Source organism: Sinocyclocheilus rhinocerous, unplaced genomic scaffold, assembly GCF_001515625.1.
Source record: "Sinocyclocheilus rhinocerous isolate Xijiao unplaced genomic scaffold, SAMN03320098_v1.1 scaffold7312, whole genome shotgun sequence".
NCBI classification, from domain to species: domain Eukaryota; kingdom Metazoa; phylum Chordata; class Actinopteri; order Cypriniformes; family Cyprinidae; genus Sinocyclocheilus; species Sinocyclocheilus rhinocerous.
In genome coordinates this window covers 4,665-15,730 of record NW_015642984.1, presented here as the reverse complement: position 1 = coordinate 15,730, position 11,066 = coordinate 4,665, and the positions used below count along the sequence as shown (strand labels likewise).

Sequence of the window (11,066 nt, the reverse complement as noted above, 5' to 3'; positions counted from 1 at the left end):
AAAATGTTGCTTGCAGAACTTCCTAAATTCCTAAACAACTAAACATTGTAATTCAAATGACTGTTGATGTACCAAAGTGTTAAACACGCCTCTGTCCAAACTTTTTTGGAGTGTGTTGCAGCCATCAAAATGTGTTCATATTTACAAAATACATTTACGTTGGTCAATGAAAACTATGGACATTTTTTCTTTGTACTTTTGTCAATTAAATAAAAGTTAAAGAGAATGAACAAATCACAGATTCTTAATTTTATTGCATTTTACAAAATGTCCAAACAGATTGTGATTATTTCTGGGAACTTTTTAACTGCAGGCAGACATTATGGTACACAGCAAATCTTTTGAGTGTCCCTTATTTACTTAGAACAGTTTACGGAGAACAGTGCACTATTGCAGACTTATATACAGAGATTTTAATTACATTTTAATGTAGTCTGTCATGAACTAAAGTGGGCCGGTCTAAGGCATGAAACGCTACGTCTAAAAATGAGTCTCACTCCGGCCCTGACACAATTGCACAACTCCAAAAGCCGAACTAATAAAATAAGTAATTAAAGAATAATAAGTTAATCTACACAGAAAGTATCTTACAGGAAGAAACTGTTTTTAAAACATTGTGATGACGGCTGCTTACATTTAATGGCAGGCTAACTTAAGTCACGCAGCAGAAAGTTGTGTAAGAGCAAAGAGTGATAGGGTGGACGAAAAAAAAAATGAATACATCACCACAATAAAATTAGATGTGCACTAAACTGTATATTAACACGATCGCTTATTAAGTATTTACAACATTAGAGACTCTTTTAACGAGAAAGTGGGTGGCTCTTAAAAGAGCCTTTGTGTGTGAGAGCTGGAGCGTAGTTAAAAGAACCTTTGTGTTCGCTGCTCAGATGAGACGAGCTTTACTTGGAGCTGGTGTATTTGGTGACGGCCTTGGTGCCCTCAGACACGGCGTGTTTGGCCAGCTCTCCGGGCAGCAGCAGACGCACGGCGGTCTGGATCTCTCTCGAGGTGATGGTGGAGCGCTTGTTGTAGTGAGCGAGACGAGACGACTCACCGGCGATGCGCTCGAAGATGTCGTTAACGAAAGAGTTCATGATCCCCATCGCCTTGGAGGAGATCCCGGTGTCAGGATGAACCTGCTTCAGCACTTTGTACACATAGATAGCGTAACTCTCCTTCCTGGACTTTCTGCGCTTCTTTCCTCCCTTCGCTGCGGCCTTAGTAACGGTCTTCTTTGAGCCCTTCTTAGGCGCGGACTTTGCTGGTTCAGGCATGATACTGCTGATACGAGATTGGTTTCACAAATCAATACTTTCCTTGCCGCTTTCAGGGGTTTTTATTCACTTCTCTATGCTAATCTTCAAATCTTAAAGGAACATTCTGATTGCGTGATTTCTTTGGCCCAACCCAAAAGACGTATTTTATTGGACAACTCAAGGCTTGTGAAGACCTATCACAAGCTGTTAAATGATAGCCCCGCCTATCGCTCCATGTGTGAACGGCACCCCACTCCACTCGGTTTCCCTTGTTTCATTTCCCGCTTTTTTTTTTTTTTTAGAAAACAATAGCTCTCTCCAAACGTTGTGCATGATAGAGTAACTTTAAAACCTTTATTCACCCATTTTCGGATTTTTGGAGGAGAGCAATAAGGATCAGAAGTGTTTAAAATCCCACCAAAACGTTACTGATGCATGGAACTATAAATACAGGCTAACTACACTATACAACTATATTGGTCCTCTACTTTTGAACTACAGAATTTCTAAATAAAAGCCCTTTTGACGTTTGTGTATTATTTTTTACATTTAGCAGACGCTTTTATCCAAAGCGACTTACAGTTGAGGAATACAAGTGATACATCACAAAGAGGCAAATAAACACAGGAAGTGCTCATGATACAAAGTTGCTGACATTGTTCAGATTAGTACAAGTACTAGACATGAGGAATAAGGAAAGAGAAAGCAAATTTTTTTTTTTTTAATGATGCAGTCAAATGTTGACAAAAGAGATGAGTTTTCAGCTGTCGTTTAAAAAAACCAGTCAGAGATACAGCATTCCGGATGGAGGGAAGATCATTCCACCAGTCAGGAACGGTGAAAGAGAATGTTCCGGAAAGTGATGTTGTGCCTCTCTGTGATGGTACCACGAGGCTACGCTCCCTTCTAGATCTCAGGCTTCTGGAGGGGGTGTAAATTCGTAAGAGTGAGTGGAAGTAGGAGGGTGCTGAGCCTGTGGCTGTTCTGTATGCAAGCATATGAGAGCCTGCTCTCACCGTCGTATCATACTGATCCAAAAGTCTTTACTCTTGTCTTTGTTTTATGGTGGGTAATATAATAATATAGCCTAACTTTGTGCTTCGTACACCGTAATAGCACTTTAAGAAATCCAATCTTGAGAATCAATTACAGATTAAAGACACAACAGAAAATAAATGTGGACAGCTTCACTAAAACGCTATTCAGAAGTAATTTTAGAAAACATGTTTTATGGTCAGTTAGTTACTTGTGCAAGGTTGTTAGATTTGTTTATCACGCAAAACCTTACGGTGACGCGTAGGGCCTCCTTTTCCGAATAATGCTTTTCTGTGGATGAAATAAAGAGCCTTTCACACTCGCTTAAAGGACCTAATAGAAACCAACGCCACGTGACGCGGCGCCCCCATACTACAGCATGACAATGAATTCCCATATTCAAAATTAAAATGTCAAAAAGAACTTCAGATCATATTTCTGTATTTACTGCAGAACTAATAGCAATCTTACTAGCACTTCAGTGGATAGAAGAAATACAACCAACAAAGGCAGTGATATGCACAGATTCTCTTTCAGCACTAAACAGTTTGTCAAGTGGAAATTCATTAGCAAGACAAGACATGATAAATGAAGTAATGCAGAGTCTTTTTAGAATAAGACAGTATGGACTTCTGGTAAATTTTGTGTGGGTACCATCACATATAGGTGTGAAAGGAAATGAGGAGGCTGATCATTTGGCTAAACAGGCTTTAAATCATTCACAAATAAACATTGAAGTGGCATTAAGTAAAACAGAAATAAAAGCGATAATAGCGAAAGAAATACAGGAAATATGGCAGAATGAATGGAAAGAAGGAGCAAAAGGTAGACATTTACATTTAAGTTGGTTCAGAGAGAAGAAGATTTGGAAACAGGAAAGAGGACGTTATAATAGCAAGAATGCGTATTGGTCATTGTTTATTAAATCAGTGCTTACATAGAATAGGAAAACATGAAAATGGAAATTGTGACAAATGTGGGTTAACAGAAACTGTAGAACATGTACTTCTAAAATGTGAGGCTTATGAAAGAGAACGTTTCCAACTAAGTCAAGCTCTAAGGTATCTGGAAATAAATGATTTGTCACTCCAGGTTTTGTTAGGTGATGGATCTAAGCAATCGGGAATATATCGCAAATTAGTTATTTATTTAAAGGAAACAGGATTGATTAATAGGATTTAGGATACCGGTTATTGTGTGAAATAATTTTTTTATTTTTTTTATTTTTATTTTTTTAAAAGGTAGCTCTTGTTTCTAAAGTTCCTATTCATTGTGCGCTTCACACTCCTTTCCAGTAGGTGGCGGAAATGCACCTTTTAAGTTGGTTTGCCAACCGCCATTAAATCCTAAAAGAAGAAATGTGCCATCCTGCAGAGTATACGTAGATGGTAAGAATAAATGGTATTGACACTGTAATATGGAAAATAGCCTTTATATAAAAATAGATTATCAGTGTCTGCGTGTAAAATTATACATTAAAACAGAGCAACAGAAAACACTTTAAATAAATTAATTCATCGCAAGAGTGCAACGATGCCATCTATTTACAAAGAACAGGATTAAAACTGAAACTCTTCAAATGCAATTTATGTGGCTCTTAAAAGAGCCTTTGGGTTCCGTTATTGGTGATGCAGCGGTATATTTAAGCGCGCTCTCCGCGGATGCGGCGGGCCAGCTGGATGTCTTTGGGCATGATGGTGACTCTCTTGGCGTGGATGGCGCACAGGTTGGTGTCCTCAAACAGACCGACCAAATAAGCCTCGCTGGCCTCCTGCAGCGCCATGACAGCGGAGCTCTGGAAGCGCAGATCCGTCTTGAAATCCTGAGCGATTTCTCTCACCAGACGCTGGAAAGGCAGTTTGCGGATCAGCAGCTCGGTGGACTTCTGATAGCGGCGGATCTCTCGGAGAGCCACGGTCCCGGGCCTGTAACGATGGGGCTTCTTGACGCCGCCGGTGGCTGGGGCGCTCTTCCGGGCGGCTTTAGTAGCAAGCTGCTTCCTCGGGGCTTTACCTCCGGTGGATTTACGAGCGGTCTGCTTGGTTCGTGCCATTGCCGCAGTTTAATTGCTTCAAGCTACGAACGTTGACTGTAACGATTTTTGCAACATAGCTGCTTTTAAAGCATCTCAGGATGGTGTCGCGAGGGTGCAGAAGCTTGTGATTGGCTGAAGTATGACGTCTGCGCATGACTGATAGCCAATGACTGCGCGTTTCTAGTTTTCAAACAGACGGAGGAGGGACTGTGTGTTTCCCGCTCAAAATGCTTTGTTCTGTTTACATCTTTCGCGAGTAAAACAAACGCTTCGTTACATACACATTATTGCTTCTCTTTATACTCTTTTTGGTCGATTTATTTGTTCACATAATGTCTAATGATTGTGTCGAGCTCGGATTGAAACAATATACAATATTTTCGTCTGAATAAAAGCATTACAACCACCGGTCTATTATAGAGAATTATTATATATTATTATATAGAGCAGTGATTACAACCAAACAAAAACTACCTACTCTTAAATGAACAGCTTATTAAATGGTCTTGTTGCAAGATCATGCACTGCTAATAATCATGTTGGGTTAGTTTCTTTTTTTCTTTCAATTGCTAACAAGCATTGTTCAACACTGCACACATTACCAACATGAATCTCGGCCAAACAGTTAATCTCACCTCCAAAACTCAGTCAGACCAACAAAACACTTCATATGTGTCTCAAAATAAGATTGTTTCACCCGAACACTGGCAACAATTCTCATGCAGAAAACATACATTTAATTCATAACACACCGATCTAAAAAAACACTAACAACAAGGAGTATTACATAAACAATGAACTCTTATATTTGAAGTTTGAATTATTTGTCACATAAATATTTCATTATAGGATAAGAATAACCTTTTCCTTTTACTGACTGTATTACAGCTCAAAGAATGAATGAGAAAAGCAGCAGCCCCTGAAGCCATCCTAATTTATCAAAATATACCCAAGAAAGAAGACTAAAAACAGGACATCTGGGTCGGCTTTTAGCTGAAATTGTAGTTAGTTGTCTTTGGAATAATTATACAATTTCATAATATTCTGCTAAAATTTCAATTTAATTCCTCCAGAAATGGAGTTTGCCATCATTGATTTGAATGTGTTTTTTTTTATCAGTTTTGAAAGCAGTGTTATGATTTGAAAAGAAATGTGCTTAAAATTGTGATTTTTTTTTTTGGGGTTGTTTTTAGATTTTGGGGTATGAATGACAAGAGTTTGTGGATTTTGAAAAATGTGGCCATTGAACGCATTGCCGGAAAGCAATGAAAAACGATTCAGTTTGTTTAGCATAGACTTCTGTATCGCTGAATGTGTGAATAGTTTTGAAAACGTGGCTTCAGTATTGAAATATGCTTGTTACCAAAAAAATAAATAAATCAATAAAACACTAAGATCGACTTTTTTCTGAACCGTGTATTTTAGAAGTGAAACACTCATTGCTTACACGTTAAACAATGGTTTATAGCTTGGTTTTAATAACCAACGCACAACTTGTATGCTTGTACTGACCAGACTGTATAAAGCAGATAAATGTGCTCTGTGAGAGATAACATGGGTGGCTCTAAAAAGAGCCTTTGGGTTTCAGAAACAGACTTCAAACGGTTTACTTTGCTTTGGCGGGTTTCTCGCTCTTCTTGGGCAGCAGCACGGCCTGGATGTTGGGCAGCACGCCGCCCTGAGCGATGGTCACTCGGCCCAGGAGTTTGTTCAGCTCCTCGTCGTTGCGCACCGCCAGCTGCAGGTGACGGGGAATGATGCGGGTCTTCTTGTTGTCTCTGGCGGCGTTTCCAGCCAGCTCCAGGATCTCCGCGGTAAGATACTCGAGCACAGCCGCCAGATAAACGGGAGCTCCGGCACCGACGCGCTGTGCGTAGTTACCTTTGCGGAGAAGCCTGTGAACACGACCGACGGGGAACTGCAGCCCTGCTCTGGATGAACGACTCTTGGCCTTCGCTCTCGCCTTACCACCGGTTTTGCCTCTACCACTCATGTTTGGTTGTAAAAATGTATACGTTTGCACGGCAGAAACTAACAAATGAATCACGCTCTACTGTATTTAAAAGAGCGTGCGAGTCGCCCATTGGTTTAGAGTCTGTAAGATTTCAAACCAATCACTGAACTTCCCTCCAACACCGACCGCCGAAGCCACGCCTCTACAGCTGGCGGTCGGATTGTGAAATATATATTGAAAACAATTGCCAAGGCAAAAAGCATTTAAAATAATGTTTTTACCCTAATTAAATTAAGATATATGATCTATTAAAGCTGTTGATATAAAAATATGTTAACTGTCTAAATACACAGTCAACATGTAAAACATTGTGAGTCGAGGAAAACTCAGATACACTCTTCTATTTTATATTTTTGTCACCTTTTTTATTTGCACTGTGTACTTCAGATTTTAGGCATACTCAGTCATCTTGCTGTCTACAAAAGTGTTCTGATGACACTGAACCTGTGGGTCTAATCAAACAAAATAATGATTTGGACAATAGAAGAGATGTTGAGCTTTTTGTTACATGGTGTAACAGTCATGGCATCCATTTTGACGGTAAATTAAACTGGAGAAAGAACAGAGGTTGTCTTTAAGAAAACAGTCAAGATGATTATTTCCGATGAAGTTAAATTCCATTGGTATTAGTAGAAAGCTTCTTATGTCTTCTATCAGGGAATTCTGACCAGTTTTCTGTTATATGCAGTGCTCTGCCGGGGAGCTAATATCACTGTGGATGATAAGAAGAGGAATAATAAAATGATCAGAAAGGCCGGTTCAATTATTGCTTTTACTACAGATTCTCTTGAGGTTTTTGTGGAAAAGAGAACAAGGGCAAAATTGAAACTGATTTTGTACTTTGAAGGACATCCACTAGATGGTATTTTTAGTACTTCAGAGTTCATTTAGTGGGAGATTAGTAATGCCTGTGTTCTACAGAACGATTTATAAGGTCTTTTATCTGTACTGCTGTGTGTAATGTGTATATGAAATAATTGTGTTGTTGTATTCATTGTGTTGACTGCAGCTTACAACGGTGGTGAATGAGTTGTTGATGGATTGTGATGTTGTTTCATTTAATGTGTTGTTTTTAAAGTACAATGGTGGTACAAATTAGTTACGTTTCTTAACCTAAACCTTACCTCCACAAAATAAATTGCTCTTTCTTTAGAGTTAGTGGGTGGCTCTGAAAAGAGCCGTTGGGGAATAAAACAGTGTTTTTTTACTTCTTCTTGGGAGCTGCCCTTTTAGGCTTGGCAGCTTTAGGCTTTGCCGCCTTGGGTTTTGCAGTCTTGGCCTTTTTGGGGCTCTTGGCTGCTTTCTTAGGCGCTGCGGGCTTCTTTGCCTTCTTGGGGCTCTTCGTCGCCTTCTTAGCGGCTGCAGCGGGTTTCTTGGCCTTCTTGGGCGATTTCTTAGCGGCGGGCTTCTTTGCCGCTGCGCTCTTGGGCTTCTTGGCAGCAGCGGGTTTCTTGGCCGCGGGCTTCTTCGCTTTAGGAGCCGCTTTCTTCGCCGGCTTCTTCTTGGTCTCGGTTTGCTGCTTGTTGAGCTTGAAGGAGCCGGAGGCGCCGGTTCCTTTGACCTGCACCAGGGTGCCTTTAGTCACCAGGCTCTTGATGGCGAGCTTGATGCGGGAGTTTTTCTTCTCCACGTCGTAGCCGCCGGCAGCGAGAGCTTTCTTCAGGGCTGCGAGAGACACGCCGCTCCTCTCCTTGGACGCAGACACGGCTTTAACGATCAGATCACCGACAGCTGGACCTGCTGCTTTCTTGGCTTTAGCTGCAGACTTCTTCTTGGGCGCTTTGGCCGGCGGGGCGGCAGCAGCTGGGGCGGTTTCTGCCATTACTCTCTCTGTGTGTAGTTTAACAGTAAACCAGACGCTCTCTAGATTAAGCAATGAGCAGCACTCGAACGGCGCTGCGCTCTTATTTAACACATGAGAACCTTATAGACTCAACCTTCCCGCTCGGTGTTTGCGAGTCCCTCACGCTTGTGTTTTCTTCTCCTATATTTAGTGCAAAACTGAAATGGTAAAATAGTTTGACGCTGTAAAAAAACAAGGTCAATACCAAATAGAGGCTCTTGGCGTTTTGATATTAAAATACACAAAGGAGAAATGTTTATTATATCCACCTTCAGATCAAATCTAAGGCGAGCATCAAGCGCTGCAAAAGCCAATAAAACATTGAACGCGTCCTCAGTGTATTCAAAAACATTTTAAACGTGATTTAAAGCACATTTAAGCCTTCTTCCTAAACTGTATAAAACACCTAATGAGAAGTATTAAAGGTGTTGTTAGAAATAAAATAGGCTTAAGATTAAAAACAAACAAAAACTTAAGGCATGTCAAAGGTCACTATCCCATTCTGAGTCTTGCAACCTTCTGTGTTTGCACTATGCTAGAATTAAATATTAAAGTTTTATGATATTCTGTCAAGCTACAGATCAAACTGGTGTATATGTCACAGTTTTGAAGAGCAACAAAGAAAAAACTCTGATATCTGCAATGAATCACGTCTGGAGAAGAGCTCTGGATCACTGTGATTTTTCTAATCTGATCAGACAGAAATGAACTTTAAAATCATGTACAAAACCATCACAATTGAAATATTTAACTCTCAATGAAGTATTTTACCTGTCATGTATATGTGTGGCCTCCAGGTGCCTTTAGTACGCCCAGAAATACACAGGTGTATGATTGAACTGTCAATAACTGGAATAATATGTAGGCATGTAATGAAGATAGTACTTCATAACCTAATTAAAGGACAAAGGTGAGCGCTGCTGCACAGAAACACATAACACTTTATTTCTTGTTACACTTCCATATCCATATAAATACTAATAAATTCACTCCAAACAAGACTGCTCATCATTTAAAGCAAGTATGTAGGGAAACTTTTTCTTATGTTTTGAGCACTTACTATTAAATGCTAATTCGCAATATAGTCATGTATTTACAATATATGTCTGATATATGTATATATACTGTTTGTCTTAATTTGTGTGGGTAGTGGATCAGTGTTGAGTTTACAGGTGCAATTTAAATGAAAATCTTGGCCAGACTGACTCCCATACTAGACTATATACCATGGGTATATACACACTTCTAACAGAGTCCAAAATTGTTCATAAAACACCAAAATTTAAGTTAAGAGTTTGATTTTTTATTATTTGATGAATGAGTATCTTCTGACTGAAAATGGCACAAGAATGTGGGCAAAGACTGTATAACATTGCATTAGAGATATTAATGGAAAATATTAGATTTTTTATTTTTATTTTATTTTTTTATGTTTTTTGAGACAATGTTCCACGTCCAAAATTAATCATATCCAGTGTTGGGGAGTAACTAGTTACATGTAACAGAATTATGTAATTTAATTACAAAATAAATGTAACTGTAATCTGTAACAGTTACTGAGAAAAAAATGTTACTTATGAAAATGTTAACGATTACAAAGGAGGTTACATCTGAATATTTTCACACACATACAGATTTGATTGATAAATTTCCCAAATTGCATTGACTGCTCTGAAACATGAGACACCAATGTTTTAGGAGACAGATAGGACGGTGTCTTATTTAGGACACTGAATAGGACACATGCTTATTTGATAACTGTTTTATTTCCTATTTTTTTTATTTATATGCTTTATTTTTTAAGATTAACGTTTTTTTTTTCAAAGCATTGTTAGATGCCAGTGTTTCCTGTCATAGTTATGCAAAGATTTGATTTCAAAAAGAGTGTCATAGCTATTACACTATATCTTATGATTTTAAATCTGTATTTAACCTCAGAATGATCTCAAAGTAAAAAGAGGTGCACTTTCAAATTAAATGATTATAATTTTAATTCAAGTGATGACGGATTCTGAAAGTCTGACAGTAATCAGTGTTGAGTTCTACTGTAAGCTTAACCTGGCCTGCTTTACATGTTTCAAAATGATTAACAGTTGAAAACATTCATTAGAAATTTAGAATTTAGTAATCAAAAAGTAATCAAATGTAACCAGTTACATTACTTTAATAAAGTAATTGAAATAGTTACACTACTTTTTACATTTTAAATAGGGTAACTTGTAATCTGTAACCTGTTACATTTCCAAAGTAACCTTCCCAACACTGATCATACCCCAGATATTTTCACCAAAGTCTCAGGTAATGCAATCTTCTGCCCCTTTCTGAATGCTCCTGATAAGTCCTTGCATGTTCTAGAGCAGTCGTTCTCAAACTTTTTACACCAAGTACCACCTCAGAAAATATTTGGCTCTACAAGTACTACCATAATGACCAACACTAAAATACAGTAGCATAGTAGGCCTTGCTATTCAGCTACAGCTATGCACAGTAAAAAAATACTATATGAGCAATATCACTCGAGTATGAGAGCGATACCAGCTCTATATCAGCACGGCGGTGATTAGGCCAGAGGCACGAGGCCGCTGATATAGAGCCGGTATCGCTCGAGTACTCGAGTGATATTGCGTTTATACAACAGTTCGACGGAACATGTGAAACCCTCTTTTGTGCGAAACTACTTCCTTCCGCCACGGATTCAAAGCTCAAGCTGACAGTTAAACATACGTCACTTTTAGAATTCGTATCAAGGGCATGTGCTGCTTCAGTTAGGTTATTAGTGAGAAATAATGAGGTTATAAGAGAGAAACAATGCGGCAAGATGTGCATCCAAATGAGAGAGAGAGAGACCGCGAAGCTAGACGTTTCTTCTTATATTAACTA

At 39.0% G+C, this 11,066-nt stretch overlaps 4 protein-coding genes across 4 annotated transcripts; all 4 read right to left on the bottom strand.

Moving 5' to 3' along the window:
- Positions 1 to 888: 888 nt before the first annotated feature.
- LOC107756941 (histone H2B-like) lies at positions 889 to 1,293 on the bottom strand. Its single transcript, XM_016574268.1, has one exon. It carries the CDS (start codon positions 1,275 to 1,277, stop codon positions 903 to 905), a length of 375 nt encoding a protein of 124 aa, XP_016429754.1. The 5' UTR covers positions 1,278 to 1,293; the 3' UTR covers positions 889 to 902.
- A 2,538-nt stretch (positions 1,294 to 3,831) lies between these two features.
- Positions 3,832 to 4,396, bottom strand: LOC107756940 (histone H3). Its single transcript, XM_016574267.1, has one exon. It carries the CDS (start codon positions 4,345 to 4,347, stop codon positions 3,937 to 3,939), a length of 411 nt encoding a protein of 136 aa, XP_016429753.1. The 5' UTR covers positions 4,348 to 4,396; the 3' UTR covers positions 3,832 to 3,936.
- Positions 4,397 to 5,542: 1,146 nt separating this feature from the next.
- On the bottom strand, positions 5,543 to 6,341 carry LOC107756939 (histone H2A-like). The gene has a single exon (XM_016574266.1). The coding sequence runs from the start codon at positions 6,320 to 6,322 to the stop codon at positions 5,936 to 5,938; it is 387 nt and encodes a 128-aa protein (XP_016429752.1). The 5' UTR covers positions 6,323 to 6,341; the 3' UTR covers positions 5,543 to 5,935.
- A 1,026-nt stretch (positions 6,342 to 7,367) lies between these two features.
- LOC107756938 (histone H1-like) lies at positions 7,368 to 8,195 on the bottom strand. Its single transcript, XM_016574265.1, has one exon. The coding sequence runs from the start codon at positions 8,163 to 8,165 to the stop codon at positions 7,548 to 7,550; it is 618 nt and encodes a 205-aa protein (XP_016429751.1). The 5' UTR covers positions 8,166 to 8,195; the 3' UTR covers positions 7,368 to 7,547.
- Between the last annotated feature and the right edge of the window lie 2,871 nt (positions 8,196 to 11,066).

Bases quoted from the DNA above. Each gene is read 5' to 3' on its own strand.
- LOC107756941 (XM_016574268.1), bottom strand. From the start codon at position 1,277: ATGCCTGAACCAGCAAAGTCCGCGCCTAAGAAGGGCTCAAAGAAGACC.
- LOC107756940 (XM_016574267.1), bottom strand. From the start codon at position 4,347: ATGGCACGAACCAAGCAGACCGCTCGTAAATCCACCGGAGGTAAAGCC.
- LOC107756939 (XM_016574266.1), bottom strand. From the start codon at position 6,322: ATGAGTGGTAGAGGCAAAACCGGTGGTAAGGCGAGAGCGAAGGCCAAG.
- LOC107756938 (XM_016574265.1), bottom strand. From the start codon at position 8,165: ATGGCAGAAACCGCCCCAGCTGCTGCCGCCCCGCCGGCCAAAGCGCCC.